The sequence below is a fragment of the Acartia tonsa genome, chromosome 4 (genome assembly GCF_053477335.1).
Source record: "Acartia tonsa isolate MP-2025a chromosome 4, ASM5347733v1, whole genome shotgun sequence".
Lineage (NCBI taxonomy): Eukaryota > Metazoa > Arthropoda > Copepoda > Calanoida > Acartiidae > Acartia > Acartia tonsa.
Window position 1 is genome coordinate 35,970,697 of NC_137263.1, and position 19,172 is coordinate 35,989,868.

General features: G+C 31.7%; 1 protein-coding gene across 1 annotated transcript in view; it reads right to left on the reverse strand.

Moving 5' to 3' along the window:
* Nucleotides 1-13,655, reverse strand: part of LOC145315450 (fat-like cadherin-related tumor suppressor homolog) — a 133,338-nt gene extending 119,683 nt beyond the window's left edge. The window contains exons 1-3 of the mRNA XM_080155433.1: nt 13,571-13,655; nt 12,514-12,718; nt 1,226-1,355 (exon numbers count right to left, since the gene is read on the reverse strand). Of these exons, the coding sequence (XP_080011559.1) occupies nt 1,226-1,355; nt 12,514-12,718; nt 13,571-13,637 (402 nt within the window). The 5' untranslated portion in view covers nt 13,638-13,655. The remainder of the gene's footprint in view (nt 1-1,225; nt 1,356-12,513; nt 12,719-13,570) is intronic.
* Nucleotides 13,656-19,172: the final 5,517 nt, after the last annotated feature.

Consider the following 19,172-nt stretch of genomic DNA (forward strand, 5'->3'; position numbering starts at 1 on the left):
AAAAATCTTCAAAATGTCTTTGGGGGGAAAAATTTCTTGGCGTCTACCTATATTTTATGTGTGTGTGTGTGTGTGTTTCTGACACATCTTCTTATATATTGGAAAAGAAAAAATCATATCTCTACGACCTGACTAAAAATATTTTTATAAAAACTTTTTATCAAAGCGTTAAAAAGTGTCCCTGCATTTTTGCAAAATATTTATCAGAATTAATACGATAATATGGAAAATAGAAAGATCTTCAGAATTTTTGTTTCCAATTATTAAAGACAACCAGCCCTTTAATAACAAAGATCTTTGTATGAAAATCCTTTGCCATATGCCTGTTTTAGGCCAAGGCATTCACCCGTAGCATCAGGCGTGGCAGTAAGTATAATGTTAACTTCTTTACTCATGACGCAGTTTAAACAGAGATTCGAACCTTCTGGCTCTCCATATGCTTTTTTAGTTTAACATTGGTTTTAAGGCTTAACGCTATGATGAAAACATAAAAATTAGCGATTTTACTAGAACACTTTAGCTAGGTGCCATCTTAGTTATAGAATATATCAAATTACAAAAAGAATAATTCATTCTTGCAAAAAAATGCGCAATATCTTAATCATATTGAATGGTCTTTTTATCAACCCATTGAGTTTGTGTCATTTGTCAATCAATGTATTTTTTTGAATTTATGGATAGGTCAATAAAAGATAAATCAATAGGTATGCTGAATACTATTTGACATTTCTTATCAAAATAAATCTAAGGGGGGGAGGTCTTTTTAAATTAATATGGACAATTACAAAATTCATCCTTATTAACAAAGTATACATTTTTTTAGCTAATATTACATCAGAAATTAAATAATAATCATCATTAGGACAGAAGTCCATTGATTCAATCCCTTACTAATGCAAACGCTTAGTTTTGTGTATTTATTAGCAGCGTAGCTACTCTATAATTTTGGTATATTAATTCATTCGTACGTTTCAAGTGCCTTCGTAGAATCTACAATATCTACGCTAATCAAAAACTTTCTCGTTTTCTGTAACTAGACGAAGTGTCTCAAAAATCAGTCATGTGACGTCATAAAAATGAGAAAGATGAGAGAAGTGGGAAAGAAACCCCCGGTATTATCCTCTTAGAAATATTTTTTCAATTTTGAAAATTTTTATAACCCCACATTAGATTTGGACACTTTGTCCAGTTACCCGTTTTCTAGAATAAAAATCCTAATCCTTACCTTTAGTCTTGTGAGTGGGGTGTTGGGCAGACTGGCCTCCGACACCCTGATCTCATACTCCTCCATCTCGAAGACGGGGGGGTTGTCGTTCAGGTCCACTAGTAGCACGTGCACCTCCTTGTAGCTGGATCTGAAATAGAATACAGTTAGTCAAATAATGGTTCGAATCCCTCCAAATTTTCACTAAAATTAGATGGTAACAAAACAGAAAAAAATGCAGAAAAAAACCAATAGACTAAATAATGATTAGGTATTCTTAAGAAAGAAAAAGAATTTAAATAATATCATACATTTAATACCTGATCAGAACAGTAAACTTTTATACATAAATAAATATAAATAAAAAATAAAAATTAATTAAATGCACAATATTTTTTTAACTTCTATCTTTTTCAATTTAAATGTGTTTCTTAGATACATACCGACTTAAACCTTTAGAGTAGCAGCGCTGCTAAAAATGCTAAAAAAAACTAATTTTTGAAGTGAGAAAATGTTTCATGTTTTCAGATCCTTGATTAACCGTAGCATATTTCTATAAATTTTTGCATCTCCCTTTTTTTGCTAAAATTTCTGCAAAAAATGCCAATTTATTCGGATTTTTCGTCTGTTTTTATTCACGTGGCTACTCTTAAATTACGGTGTGTCCGTATGTATGTCCTAACATAATTTTTCTTCTCTCTGTTAAAGATATTCTTGTATTTTGTTTATTTAATATTTCTTATGAAAAATGTAACTTAAATAAGCTCGAATAAATCTTTCTTTCTACTAACTTAAAAACTACGTGATAAAAATAATTTTTCTTTATAAATAACAAAAATAACAGATCCATGTTCAGGACCTTTCTAATAAGAATTAAAATATTCTCATTTTTTATTAATTCAATGTTGTGTAAAGAAAATGAACTTTTTATTACTTGGATCTTACGCCAATTTATCATGTATTTGATTAAGTGAAACTTGTAGCAGGCTAAAATATCGATCCCCCCATCACCTTACCTCCTGGATGAACGAACTGACCAATAAATGAGAGTTGAAATTGCAATTTAAATTGGCAGCAATTTTTCCCGTGTCATCCACGTATCTAAATTTATTGTAAGCAAAAAGGAAAGTCGCCTTCTTCTTATATGTCCGAACATACCCGCATCCTACATCTAATTTTTAAATTGTATATCCCAAATGACTCCAAATATGTGAATGGGGGCGGGTAAAGGGGGGAGGGGGGACAAAAAATTTGACGTTTAATTTAAACTACAACATACCTTGATAGGTATATATACTATATAACATGCACAAAGAAATGTATATTAAGACAGTTATTTAAAGCGAAGCTTTTCTATAATTATTTGTCTATTTAACTTATCATCGATAATAACCTATGATAAATATTTTTGTGACAATATGGTATTAAACTTTAAAGCTTATTTTAAGAAAGTCTGTAAGCTATATTTTTGGTTCCAGCTATTTTATAATACACATGAATTAAATAAACTTAAAACGTGTAGATACTAAAGATTCCATGGAAAATAAGACACAATACTTAAATCATTGAATTCAAAGCTTTTGGAATTTTGTAAATTTCCTAAACGTAGGATACTTACTTTTAAGGATGTTATCATCCTTGTTTTTAATACATTTATTATAAGGGTAGATAAAGGGGGGGGGGAAGTTCTGACACATTTGCGTAAACCTGGTGTATAGGCTTCATCTTTAGACTGAGAGGATAGGTTATTAGGGATAAAATCATTCTTATATGGTAAATTTCCCCCAGATTTAAGATTTTTTGGATAGGCCTCCAGGTTCCGGAGCTCCAGGCCTCCAGGTGGTCTCTCTACAGGTAAAAATGAAAAAAAAATTTTTTTTAAGAGTTAGATGTCAGCTTATGAGACAAAATATGTATGTTTTTTCTTCAAATATGTGAATAACAATCAAAAAGAAGCATATTTTGTTTTATAAGTTAACCTCTAACTCTTCAAAAAAAAATCTTAATTTTAATTTTTACCTGTACAGAGACCACCTGGAGGCCTGGAGCTCCGGAACCTGGAGGCCTATCCAAAAAAGCTTAAATCTGGGGGAAATTTATCATATAAGAATGATTTTATCCCTAATAACCTATCCTCTCAGTCCAAAGATAAAGCCTATACACCAGGTTTACGCAAATGTGTCAGAACTTCCCCCCCCCCTTATAGCAAAAACTTGCTTTATTATTCTATTTAAAACAAAGAATTTTGGGTAAGAATTAATTTAACGATTTTCCCCTTACCACAAGCAATTTTTCAAAATGCTTTTTTTTAGGTAAGGTTAGATGAAATCGCGAAATACTTATCATGTATAAAAAGTAGTAACTAGGTACATATTATTATTATAAAAAAGCTTTGTTTTAATAACCCTCATCATAACTAAAAAGAGAAAACTGAAACCCTTTTTTCATAGGCGTCCAAGGGGGGAGGGGGTAATGGGGCGATTACCCCCCCCCCAAACGAATTTGGGGGTGCCGTAGGCACCCCCAAAATTTTTTTCATTTTACCCCCCCCCCCCCATTTAAAATTTACCCCTACCCTGGGGGTGCCGTAGGCACCCCCAACCATTTAGTAGGGGGTAAAAATTTTGGGGGGGGTAAAAAAAATTTGCGGCGCGCTTCGCGCGCCATTTTACCCCCCCCCCCTTAAAAAATTTTTACCCCCCCCAAAATAAAAAGCTTGGACGCCCCTGCCTTTTTTATAATGAGTAGCTTAGAATAATAAGAAATCCTAGCAAAAAACTGTGCTTTCTAAACTAAGGTTTAATTTAGTATATATTAACATACTAAAAAAGTAGGGATGGAGGTATATTAAGAAAAATAATAAGTTAAACAAGAAAAAAGATTTTTATTCTGAGGGGACGATTTCTTTTTGGAGGGTGGAGGCACCCTATCACCCAAAAGTTATTTACCTTCCTTAAACTTAAATAACTTAACTTTAAAGAAGAATCAAATCGGTTGAGCGGCTTGCGAGAAGCTTATACAGACATCCTGTTACTTTTAGACAAGGATTATGACTTCATACGTTTGTTGTCGATACAGCACGAACTTTTGAAAGGGTACTATTCTTATCAACTCCTCACAAATATATCAGAAAGGAAGGGGACTATGGGCTGTTACGTTGGCGTAACAAATTTGGGGACACCTCTTGAGTTTTGATTGGTTGGTTTATTAAGTTGAGTGTCCAAACGTTTCAATTACTAATTGTAATCTACAGAAGGAGTAATTTTGTGTATCATCATTAGGGATGTACATCAATTTAGTGGTCATTGTCTTATCCCTTTAGATCCCTGCAAATATTTAGCCAAGCGGGATACAGGTTTGATACAGTTTTTTTCCCTATTGGAACTATTGATCCGGAAAATTGATTGATAACCCTATTGTTACAGGGCGTCGAACCCTTTTTTATCCCAATCTAAAAAAGAAGGATGTCTGTCTGTCTTTTGCAAGCTAGGTATACCACTAACTATACATGATAAAAATATCTTACATCGATTTTCTCCAGAATACAAAAGAAATCTAATTTTTGACCCTTCAACTCAAAAAACAAGAATGAAAACATCCTTTAGTAGCAAAGCCCTAAAATATTTAAATAAATCATTAATATTACAAGAAGGGCGGACAGAACACTTTACATTTAATGCAGATGTTCATTTTTCATAGTAATTTACAGAAGAAAATCTAGATATCTATCATTAATCTTACACAAAAATTAATATTTGCAATGAAACATTTCTGGCAAATGGACGGACAAACAGACAATTGGAGCTATAGAGCCGCTACACTACCAAAACGAAATCAAAGTTAAGGTTGGTAAAAATGAGATGGGGGAGGTTATGTGTTAACCTCCCCCTCCTTAACATGACATATATATTAATACAGGAATGTTTTTGTAATGTTGCAAAATAAATTCACTTTTAGCTATCTGCAGATTATTTCAACTAGAAATGGCACGATCATACCCCCTACCACTATCTTTAACCAACCAATCATTAAAAAAAATTAGGCTGTTGGGCCATAAGTTGGAAGAGGACAACGGAAGAGTAATAATCTTTTCCAAAAATTAAATTATTTTAAGCTATAAAACACATATTTTTCATATCATGGGAAACATGATTGTTTAAACAAGTGACTTCTCCCTTCTATTTTTAAGCTATGATTTATATAAAAATAAGTTGTTTTGAACAAACTCTGTCCATTTGGTATGAAGCCTTTACTCCTTACTAAACTACCCCGCACCAAATATTTTAATATCTAGTGTTCATTTAATTTAGCTTGGACAATCTTTATTCTATATAGCTGATTATGTTTGTCGAATAAGATCTTGTAAATGGCTATCACATTGTCCAATATCCACTTTCCGTCTATGACAAGTTTTATGCATTTTTTTGAGGGGGGATTACTCTTAAAGATATATTTGACCCGAAAGAATGTCAAACCTTTTTATCTAAGGGATTTTCATGTGTTTTGTAAATTTGGGAGTTCTCAATATACAAAATCCAATTGAAGGTCTTTGCTAGTTTGTAGGACTACACCTATTAATTCTTTTATATTGTTTTTTTTTGCTATTATGACATAGAATATTGTGCGAAAATGTTTGAACACCTGCTGTATATCTATTCTACTGTTTTTGCTGTGTCCCCTCCCTTGATATTCGTGTCTCACTGCTGGAAACTTTACTGCAGCAAATCGGCAGTTTCCCACTACAGCAGGGAGGGTGGAAAGTAACCCCCCCCCACTTTCTAATTATAAAATCTATTGGATGTAGTATAGCCCTGAGGTGGATTCTTTAAAAAAATTTGCCCCACTAATCGCTTAGTGGGGCAAAATTGTTTTCGTGAAAAATCCTCCAAAATCACATAAAAAATCTACAAAAATTAAATAAAATCTTATGATAATAACACTTCTATGATTTTGTTTAATTTTTGTAGATTTTTAATGTGATTTTGGTGGATTTTTTTACGAAAACAATTTTGCCCCACTAAATTTTTTTTAAGACTCCACCTCTGATTGTAAGAGAAAAGGAAATACCTTGGCCAAAAACAGGCAGATATTAAAAACCAAATCATTGAGAGAGAAAAAATAATTGCCTCAGAGGTCATGATTGGTTAGGTTAGGGTTATACGGCCCCCGCTGGTAAAAAGCATTAAGAAAGGTGTAAGATTCATATTTTAAATTATCCCCACACCAATAAAAAATGAGAGGGGGTGGGGATGATTTGAAGCCATTTAAAATCAAAGCTAAAATCAAATCTAGTTGGTTCTATTTTTCTTCATATTTTGCTTTTTGTTTCATTTTTGTTGAGGTTAAATAAATGTATATTTTAGATTTATTTTCCTATTTACAACATTTATTTGATTGTGAACATTAAGATCTTAAAAACCCGTACACAATTGCTAGGGAAGCATTCTGTTGGTCAAGATCAGACTTTAGGTTATTTTTACAGCTTCGAGTCTCGGCAATAGCTGCAAAGTCAGACAAGTGAAATAAAAACAACAAATGCCTTGGTCTATAACAGGTACAATAAGGACTTCCTGACAAAGATCATTTAATGAAAGGGTTTGCTGTCGCTGGCTTTAAAAGATACCTTAAATACAAAACTAACAGGGATCTAACGGGATAAGACAATAAATTGATTTACATCCCAAATAGTGATATACAAAATCATCTCTTTTGTGGATGTAACGTTAGGACACTCAACTTCATGAACCAACCTTTCAAAATTGCTGAGTCTACAAATAAGAAAACGTTATTTTAAAACTATGGGGATTTTTTTTGTAGTCAAATAGATAAAAATAAGTATTTTTGGTAGATTTATCTATCTTTAAATTCCTGATATTTAAAGTCTAAACTTGAAACTCTGTTGATATAAATTGAATCTAAATCTAATCAAAAACTAGATTTTGCTTTTTTACCCAAAGTATTCAACCATTTTAGCAAAAATCAAAGGTAGCAAATTTGTTATGTACCTAATAAAATATTTTTTTTTAAAGATCATTATGCCAGCTATGTCAATTTGGTTTTGCTTGTTGAGGCAGCTATCCCTTTATCTTTGTACAACTAATTTCTTCTTTTTTTATAAAAGGTTATTTATAGTGATATTTTATTTACTAAGAGAATCTAATCTAAAATATTCCATGTTAGTAAGTCAGTGATTCTGAGACGTCGTGTATTTAGTTATGCTCCTTGTTTTATACTTTTAATGCAGAAATTGACAATTGACACATTTAAAGTTAGAGGCAAAACAGTTTTCAATGTATGAACTATTCCTCCCTAATTTAATGCACACGTCGTTTTTATTTGCAGTTTTATTGCAACATCACATAACAATGATAAAATAAATCAAATGTCGCTGAAAAATCAGCAATCTGAATCAGTTTGAAACTTTTTAAATCAGGTCAATAAGTAAAGATATGGACATATATTCTGAAAATAAAGTATTATATGCACCAGGTATCCTAAGGGATAAGACAATGCACGATAGACTGATGTATAATTCCAATCATAATTAACAAAATTATCCCTTCCGTAGATTAATCTTATAGCGGAAAAATTTGGACACTTAGAGTTTGTACAACCTTATCAAGATTAAATCAAGGTACCCAAATTTTCCAGATTATCCTTATACTAAAGTAACAGGATGTTTGTGTGTCTGTGTGTTTGTATGTTTGTGTGTTTGTTTGTACCGAAGGCTCTCGCTAACCGCTAAACCGATCGGGTTCTCCTTAACAGGGTAGCTTCTCATAGGTCCCGGGAAGGTTTATAACTATTTTCTTTGGGGGTGGGACACTTCCAACCCCCCCCCCCCCCAAAAAAAAAAAATGAAAAATTTATTTTACTTTTTCGTTTAAAATATAAAATAATAAATTGGGTTATCAAATTCGACTCTCCCCTCCTCAAGTGCCCCTAGAGGCCTCTAGGGGCGTAGCCGCTACTAAAAGATAAAGTCTATTGGTGTATTCCCTAAGTCCATGGAGGGAGGAGACAAAGAACTGAAATGTTACTCTAGACAGAAGGACATACTAACATATCCCATTTATAGAGTAGGTGCTAAACAAAGAAATATTTTATTTTCCGCATACTACTAAACCGATTTATTTTACAATTTTAGTGATGCTTCGCGTAGGTCCCAGGATAGTTTTAGGCTATTGTATTTCTAAATTAATATCTTAATTAGGAATTAAGCTTATCATACTGCAACTTCCCAACCCTTAGATGCTAGTTGTGCAGCCGATAGAAAAAAAATATGCGACATATAATTATGAAAGCCAGTAAATTAAGCAAATCTGGGTTACAAATTACACAAAAAAAAGTTGAGCTAAGCAGTTAAACAGCTAAACGATGCATAGCAATTTCTTGGAAAATATTGCTTCAGTTTTTTCCTATGAATAACAGAATGACATACTTATTATTTATTAGGAGGAAAGCCTCTCTACAACTCAATACTATAATATGTGTACTTTTACAAACCATAGTAACATATTAACAACAGCTAAGTAACATACAGTAAGAAAAAAAAATCAAAAATAGAGAGAAAGGTGTATCTTTTACAGGTTCTGTCAATAAATCATTCAATCTGACATTTAGTAAATTCTGAGTAATCAATAGGCAAGTTTTATTTCGCTCCGTCTGACAGAATAACGTGCATTATTTCCACTGCAGAGTAGCTTTGCTACTACAACTACATAGAGAGGTCAATTTAAATTTAGATTTCGTTTAAATTCAAATAATGTTGAATTTGGTTTTAATTGAAATTGTGGGCATGTTTAATTACGAGTTTTATAACATTGCTTAGGATAAAGGAAAAAGTGTTTAGCCAAAAAACCTAACCATCTTGTTTTTTTTTACCCATTTTGAAAGTTTTAAAAGCTTACTTGCTTACCTACGCTACCAGAATTACTATATTCGGTGTTTTTAATATTACCTACCAAAATTATTATTCATTAACTTTAAATTAGATTTTAGGTTATTTTCTACTTTATGATCTATTTCATAAAAATACTTAAAATACATAAATAAATATCTTGCTATCACTGCTCCCTATATCCCTGGATTGAATAAACTGCGCACTTGAAAGGAATAATTGGAATCTTTTATCCCTGACCTTGGGAATATTCCAGTAGACAAGTACCCAAAAATTTCAATGGATACCCAGTACCCCCCTTTCCCTAGCAACCTTTGATTTCGAAACGTAAGTATCATTATTTCCACGATTTGTAATTCAAAATATGATAATTTTATAAAAATTGTGCTTTAATTTTTTCACATGTGTAACTTATAAAACTATTTTAATTTTGCCAAATTATTTCAATACACTACCTACACAAAAAAAATTTTAAATTTGGTGGAGGAGTATTGTTACACATCTAGCAATAAAAAACGATTCTCCCATTTCGTTTGATGGCAGCTGTATATTTAAAAAGGTATATTTTACCTCTCATTTCCGAATATTCGGATAGAGAAGTTGAACCATATAAAACAATGTCAATTTGTTTGTCCATTAATATCTCGCCAACCAATGAAACAATCGAGTCCTTTATTAATAAAGGTCATGGGGTGGCCTTTTGAAATTAAAGTGATCGGTTGGTTTAAGGCTATTTTTTATGCTTTTCTTCCCTTGTTAGTTACGAAACAGCTCTCTGTATTAAAAAAGTAAAAGAAAATAAATATTTCATGAAATGATTATTTTTTCAATAATTAAAAGCTATGTTATAGATACGTTAGGTGACAAAAAAGGATATATAATATTATTTAAAAAGACAAATGAAATTACAAATAAGTTATCTTATTGTAAATAACATTTATTAAAAGTCATGGCATTTAAAAAATAACTTATAACAACTGTTAATCACATTCTTAGAAGCTAAGTTTTATACGTCACTACGTTTTATAGTAATAAAGTTTTATTCTTATGTAAATTGTAATAATCTAGCTAAAGGAACGATAAATCTCAAATCATTTAAACAGAACCACGACTTCTATAGATCTAAATTGTTGGTTGAAACGTTTGGACATTACTTTATAGTTAAAAAATCATTCAAGATTAAAAGTTTTTGGGCCAATGAATGAGAATTATAAAAACTTTGGGTACCAGTATGATTCTTAGTCGCTCTTCTCCCTGACTTACTATAGGAACTCTATATCATTGATTCAAAGGTCCTTCCGCAGTCCTTTTCTATTTTACCTATAGCTTAATCCTCTTTAGCTACAATATTTCAAGCATAGTAATTCCATTATATTATAATTTTAGTTCATTAATTTCATAAAACATTAAGTATAAAAATTATTTTGAAACTTGAGAGTTTATTTGAAATAAATCTTATCTCTCTTGACATATTAATCTTATTTTGTATAAAAACTGTTGTGATAGCCCCCTTCAAGATTATTGGTTATTTATTACTTGACCCTCTCACATTGGCTCTATTTGGCGCAAAATGTAATACGCCCGCTAGTTGTCGGGATAATGACAATTATTCTAAGGCTATCCTCATCATAAAGTAGTAAGGTTTTTGCTTGTCCATTTAGATCTCGGTAACCTATGAACCGATTGAGTTCTCCATTTTAGAGAAGGTTCAATTAAGTCACAGGATGGGTTTAGGCTATTTTTTGCAAACTCTATCCCCTTTCAAATACAGAACCACTATATGATACGGGCGCAGCCGCTAGTGTTTTAAAAAGAGGAAAAAAATGAAAAACAATACTGTTGTGTCAGGCGCGTGACATTAATAGAGCAAGTAGGGGAAAGTCCTTGCTCTTTAAACAGTCATTAATCAAACAATGCATATGCATAGTTAGAACATCTTTGCAAAGGTTTTGCAATAAAAGGTTTGGTTAACCGTATGGGAGATTGCATTGTAAGTTATACTGGTGCAAAATGTTTGATAAACCCTTTCTCTCATTCAATGGTCTAAAAACTTTAGAACTTTTAAAGAGAATATTATCAGGTTGCATAAACTACTGATATATTGCTTAATATGATTGTATATTTCCAAGGATTCAAAAAGTCCAAAATATGCCAGGCTTGAAAACATTGCAGCAATTTTTTTGTCCAATTTTGACTCATAGTGATCTCAGTTATAAAATCAATTAAATCCAAAATATAGGTTAGACCACATAAATTATGTCAGTAGGATACTTTGCAAAATATTACAGTAAATATAAAAACAACAGGGTGTCTGTATGTGTGTATAACGAAGGTTCTCGCTAAACTGATATGGTTGTATTATTGCAGTGAAGTTTTCAATAGGTTCAGAAAAGATTTTAATTATTTTGGAGGAGATAAAATATCTAAATATACTTGTTATATTCCAAAATTTAAAACTAAAATTAGATGTTATACGATATATATATTATATAGCATATATTTAATTATAATAACTAATGGTATTAAAAGAAGATTACTTCATCAATATCTAATTTAAAATATAAGAAATCTTATGTTTCAAAATATTTGCTTTTATTCTAATTTTAACCATTTTAGTACGATAACCCAATTTTGCATTTTAATATTGTTTTGCCATTATTATAATTTTCCCCATTCTTTTATCACCTTTCTCTTAACAATTTAAATTCAAAAGCAATTTTAGTTTTTATTGGTTTATTGTAAGGAAGAATATAGAATATATTTACATGGATATTATGACAGGAGAATATTGTCGTAAATTTAGGTTGCTCAAATGGAACTCATTTATTGGTCAGTTCGTTCATCCAGTAGAATAGGAGCGGATGGTATAAAGGGGGTTAATGGGAGGAATGAAAGTCTGTTCGAAGAGCAATCATAAAGTACTTAACAACTTCAGAGTAGGTTATTTAATTAAAATAAAAAAAATTCTTTTGGTTTAAGAAGTACATTGCTTTTTAAACACTATCAAGAGTTTTACCGTATGCATGCATATTTCACTGTGTCTATTCTATGACTTCTAAGTTATCAAAACTATATCTGTATAATTGCAGTATTGTATTTAGTTGTTCTTTTTACAAACTATATATGCATCATAATTGGAGAATAGTAAGTTTTATTATTTCATAAACAATATTTCTAAACAAATTTTAAATTTCTAACTTGCTTTAAAAGAATATGCATGACATTTTTCTAAGATATTTTGTTAATTTTGTCAGGTGTTCCACATTTTAAGATTAATAAAACATATGGATAAATCAATATAAATTTCAGAAAGATTAGTCCTTCATAAATTCACTTCATTTGTTAGTTTTCATAACTTTTTACAACTTCCCTCCCCCCCCCCTAGATTTAAAAAAAATGTTAAACCTACCTAGGTGGGACGCCTTTATCAGTCGCCTTGATTGTCAAATTATAACCCTTGGGCGCAATCTCCCTATCCAAGAGTTTCAACACCTCAATGTTGAACTCCGAGGGGCTGGTGCGGGACGGCGTCACCCTGAAGTGGGCGTCGGGGTCCCCCTCGATAATCTCAACGCTGGCGACCTGTCCGTGACGGCCTGGGTCCTTGTCCTCAACCTGAGCAGGTACGATACTTCAAATATTGGCCAGGTAAATTGCAACAAAATATGTACTTTTAAGATTGTTAATGTTACTAAAAATCTCCAAAACAACATCCTTATAGCCTTTCTAAAGCAGAGAAACCTGATTCGGTACCTATGTATAAAATATTTTTTAACTTTAAACACATTTATTACAAAAATTAATAACATTTTATTAGAAATCGCATTAGTTAGATATTTATACCTATTTCTGAGATATGTATACCTACAATATTTATATTTGTTAGCTACTATAGATAGATATGTACTGTAATAGAAATTACAAATGTAAAGGTTCAAAGTAACCAATTCTTAAATTCATTTAAAATGAAATAAACTAAATTATTTAATACTTACCTAGGTAACTTAAATTCATTTCAACATAAGTTTTTTTTTAAATAAGAGACAAATATTTAAAAAAAAACGTTATATTGAAAACTATTTAAGTTGAATCTAACCTCTTAAGCTTCTCCCCTAGCCTAATAATACCTCTAGTTGCAAATGCCCTTTCCCGAAAAGCAAAATCCTACTCATTAAGGCATATTTAAAGTAGTCCTGTCAAATCTAAAAGTATTATGTCGACTTTATGGTATTACTAAAGTGGTCATTGCTGACATAAGGTTAATATGTGTCGAAACAATTGGCATTATCAATGTTGACTATACAACAATTTTAAAAAGTAGAAAATGCTGACATTAAATCGACAAGCAATTTTTCTGATGACATTATCACTACTACATTATTATATTTAAATAATAACGATAAATACTTTTTAATTGACAAACATAAACAATCAACTACTGTTTTATCATTTTGAAGTAATCGTTTCCTGTATGATGGCGTATATGTCAGTGTTGGATTGTTCGACAACTTCTGGTAGGTGGCGAATATGCATCTCTGGGTCAAACCGGTTCACCTGCACGCCACAATTATGGATATAATAATATAATACCTATGCAATTTATAAACTCGTTTTTAAGTAACATTTCATATTAAAAGAATAAGTAGGTATTTTACCAGTCAGAACAATAATTCATGACCACTTAATAATTTCAACTAATATACCTGAATACTAATGAATAATATTTGTCTTAAGTAAAAATTTTTGACTGGCCGAAAAGTTGCAAAAATTAATGAATTTTCAGTTAAAAACCTCTTTTTTAACTTTACAAATGGGTATGTATTTGGTAATGAAAAATTCCTATCTTTCAAGATGTGCATAATGACTTATCTTAATAAAATTCATATTTCACTGCATTACGAAACTTTTTGGAGTCATACTTATAGGTAATAAAATATGCGATTCGAAACAATACAAAACTTAAAATACTTTTTTAAAATTATTTCTAAACTTTATAGGTAAGTTGTAACAAAAAAGTACAACAAGATTTAGCATATTATCTAATTCATATCCATTCCTGTTCAACGTTAATCGTAACCGAGGCGGTGTCAGCCCGCCGTGGGTTACCACCGTACGAATAATCCACGCCACGATCCCTCGCCTCAACTGTAATCCTATGCTTCGCCTTTTCGCTGTAGACCAAACTTCGGGCCAGAGAAATAACGCCTGTCACCGGATGGATGGTGAAAACGTCCGTTGGCTCGGCGATGTTGTAGTAAATCTCGCCGTTGATTCCGCTGTCAGCATCCTCTGCCTTGACTGTTAATATCGGCGCGTGTATCGCCTTGTCCTCCGGTACCGTTACACTGTAAACCGTTGGGCTGAAGAATGGATCCAGATCGTTTGTGTCCAACACCTGGACGTTGACCCAGCAAGAAGCCTTTATATCACGCAGCCGTTGCTTGCTGGAATCACGAAACGTTGCCCGAATTTTCAGCGCATAGGCATCCGTTCGTTCACGATTCAAGACGTTGACGTTGCTGGTTCGAGTCCGGATGAGCAAAAACACAAAATTGCCGACCTGTTCAGCTTCGGCTTTAAAAAACTGCTCCGGATCGCCGTCGACAATCTTGAACTTGACTGACATAATGTCATCTTCCGTCTCGCTGTTGATATACATCCCCATCTTCTCCCCAGATTCAACAAAAACCTTGCCAACGCTATTCTCATAAATTGTAGCATTGTAACTGGGGGCTGTAAATGAAAATTCTGAATAATCTGGGGTGTTGAGCTCTAATTCTGAATATCCATCACTAAAATCATCATCATTGGTATCTATATCCTCACTAAGATCACTGGAAAGGTTGCTTGTCACTGTTGCTGACCCCCCAACAAAGCAACTATTAAACGAGATCATTAAACTAAGCTCTAGTAGTAAAATTATAACTTTTGCCATTTTTGTACGGCTTGTGGGCCATTTGGCCGCGGTTAGGCCACCGGGATCTAGTCCCGCTAACATGTTGTCACTATGTGTTTACCTCATTTAGGTATTTCATTGGGTTATAACAATATTTTTATATTTTTTTCACAGAACAAAATTACTCCTCCTCCTGCCACAGTTAATTTCGCACTGATGAGCGAGAGAAAATAGACGGGACGGTACGGTAAGTGTGTGTGTGTGTTTGAAGCCGGAACGTGTCAGTACGAGCAAGGGGCACAATAGTTTAAAATCGGGATTTAAACTTTTTACATTTTCCGAGAGAATAATACTTTTTCAAATAAAACATTCAAAAAAAAAATTCAAAATAATGTGATTTAGTTTTTTTTTCTGAAAATAGTCAATTTACCATTAAAGTAAATTGAAACTAGCAAATAAAAAATATTGTTACTAAGCCAATATGTAATTTAAGCTAAACAAAAAATAAAACATATCAATTAATTCTTTCCTTATTAGCTAAATCCATCTTCAAGACTGTTATTAAGTTTTCATCAATAAGACAAATTTATATTACTTCTTCTAGTGCAGATATCTTGAGCCTTGATAAAAAAATTTTAAGTCTAAACAAAATAGTTTTCCATTATCCTTCGTCTATTTTTAGAAATATTTACATTTTAAAACTCCATAAAATTATCTGAATTTTCTACTGTACAAAATAAATGAAAGAGTATTGAGGAAGAAAGAGGGGGAAGGGGGTAATGACAGCCGGCAACTCTACCACAACAAACACACTCTAAGCAACTCCATGCCTTTCCATGTACATAAACCTGTCCAGTACATCATTTTCTCCCTCTCTCTCTCTCTTCTGTTTCTAACCCCTTCTCATTCTTCTCTCTTTATGTGTATCTATCTATCTATTCGCCCGGCATCTCTCTATATTTCCTCGTAGTAGTAGATTTTCTCGTATTGCTCTCTTTCCCATCTTTCTCTCCCTCACGCTGTTCCCTAATAAAATAAAGACATTTTGATGCATACCTAGAAATGAAAAAGGCATCATAAGGGATAAGACAACAGTCCAGCAGGAAAGTCGAGTTACTATCAAGCTACAATTGCATGCGATTTTGTAGAACAATCGCCCACTAAAATTGAACATAAATTGTAAATTAAAAAATATTTAACATCGTGTAGTTTTATGTAAGGAAAAGGTTACGTATAAGAATGCTTTCAAATTTTTTTTTTTTAATAATAGACCATTAATACATTATGATGTTATGGTATATCAGTTTTAAATTTATTTTGTTTGATAATAGAATATAAAAAAATAACTACCTAGCATCAATTTCAATATTTCTGAATTAGATTTAAAAATTCATAGAACAACAGGATTTTTTTCAAAATAATTTAAAATTTTCAAATCTTCAAAAAACAGAGTCTGCATGATTAAGATGACCTAAGTTGTGTGTAATTTGTTTTTTAATTTCCATACTGGCTTGATTTATTAAATTTGACATAAATTGTTCATCAATCAAGCTGTATTCTGGTGGGAGTGTTGATGTTCCTATAAAATTAAATTTTTATAAATTAAAATACTGATAGTCTAATTTCACAAAGACTTAATAGAGTCATAAAAATTAAACCTAAAGTCATTAAAATTAGATGTAAAGAGTCACTTCATAAAATTTGACTTAGTATAGTCATAAAAATTAGACTTAAAGAGTCACTTCATAAAATTTGACTTGAAGGAAGCTTGCAAGAAATACCATGCTTTAACTGCTGAAAGACTGCCACAAGCAGACCCATTACCCCAAATTTGAAGCCTTCAGCTTCTACAACAAAAATGTTCTAGGCATTTTAAAATGACATTTTATTTACAATGAAAATTTTGAAAGAATTTCAATGCTAATGTTAGAAATTTTGAAATTAAACTACGGAGCCTAGAAAAAAAATTATATGCTTATTTTTGTCATAAATTTAGGTTGTCAGTAACTAATTACATTTTTACAATAAAAATACGCATAAAAAAAAATTAAGTTTAACTTGCATTGTACTGAGTGTACTGTAGCCAATCAGAAGGCTGAATCAGCCAAGCAATCACAGCTGAGCTTGTATTGGTTTCCCCCTTTGTTTCCCCACTATGATTTTTGTTTACAAATGCAATTTAAATCAAATTTTTTACATAGATTTTGACTATGAAATGTGGTGTTTTTATTGTAAAAATGTAATTAGTTACCGGCAATCTAAGTTTCTGACAAAGATTAGGTTAAAATTTTTTGTCTAGGTGACGTAATTTAATATTGTTTTTTCTTTTTTGAGCATAGGAAATCTTTCAAAATTTTCATTGTACATAAAATGCTATTTTGAAATGCCTAGAAATTTTTTGTTATTGAAGCTGAAGGCTTTAAATTTGGGGTATTGGGTCTACTTGTGGCAGTCTTTCAGCAGTTAAAGTGTGGTATTTCTTGCAGGCGTCCTTTAAGAGAGTTGTAAAAATTAGACCTAAAGTGTCACTCCATAAAATTTGACTTAAAAGAGTCAGTTTATAAAATAGACTTAAAGTGATCGCGAATTTAATTTTTCAAAATGCATTTTCGTTTACCTTTTTTTATATTTTAAGTAATTTTCAAAGAATTATGCCTTAAAAGTTCAATTAAGTTAGAAAAAAATCAGTTTAAAATGCTGAGAGTATTTCCACATGAAAATAATGTTAAAATCTGAGCAAGAATTAAACTAAGAGAAAATAAACCATTTCTTCGCTTGCAGATAAAAACAAAAAAATTGATACTTAGAAAATATTTTTGTAATATATCTCTATTAATATTTATCTTTGAACTTTCTCTAAAATGTAATGAAAAGGTTTATTTTATAAAATCATTAACTAAATACCGCTTTGTTTATGCAGGTATAGGGACAAAAGAAAAATTGTTTAAATCTGTAGAAAGAATGATATTTAAGAATTGAAATGTTTAAATAGAATAAACAAATATTATTGGCTGCACATATTCAGCATAAAATATAGCGCGTTTCTATAGTATTTACATAAAAATAAGCATTTTATCATGTAAAATAATCCTCGTAAAGTGTCGAATTTAATTAAATATCTGTCTAAATACCAGCCTAACTCACACACACACACACACACTCCCCCCTCGTATCTACACACACACTTATTTTGCCTAAAACGCCCACTCTCCCTACGTAGCCTGACACACACACACACCCACTCACACTCATTCTGCTTAAACGCCCACTCCCCCCCCCGTATCTTCACACACAGACACTTATTTGCCTAAAACCCCCACTTCCCCCACATATCTATACACCTTACTTAACCAGGGAACTAAAGGCATAAGACAATGGCCGATAAATTAAAGGATATTCACAATGAAAATATACACAAAATTACCCATTTTGTAAACAATATTTGGTGGTTTAAACATTTGGACACTCAAAGTAATAAACCAACCAATTAAAATTCTATGAAAGTCCCCAAAGTTAATTAGCCAACTAACAAAATGTCATTAACTTTGGGAACTAATGTAATAAAAAGCCAAATATCCATTTCCTCCCTGCATACAATTATGTACAGAAGGGTTTAGCTTTAAATGAAAAGATTTAACAATATCCTAATTTATAAAGTTGTAAGCTTTTTTTATCTGTTGAGAAGGGACCGCTGAAACGATATGGTTCACTTTTACAGTGAAGCTTCTTATAGTTTTTGGGAAAGGTTTTAGGCTATTTTATTTTTATTAAAAAAGTCGTTTGTTGGTTTTAAGCTATTTTTCTGCCCTTTTATATCCCTTTGAATATTAGAAAAATATAAATTTAGATTTGGTTTCTTTTTATACATTAAATAATATTTATTTAACAACTAACCCCCCAGGTAAAAATCTGAATGTGTGAGAAAGAAAAACAGAGAGAGAGGGAGAGAGAGAGAGAGAGAGAGAGAGAGAGAGGGGTTATACTCAACAAATGCCTATCTTAGAAAACGCTTATAATAAAAACTTTGGTTCATGGAAAGGATACAAATACAACAAAACCTGCAAACTTGTTTCCTTTCCATGATCTAAAACTTATAAATTATTTTGTGTTTTAAAGCTTATTTTGAATATCTACTATAAGTAGCCCTCTTTCTGTTTAAGTTAATAAATTAT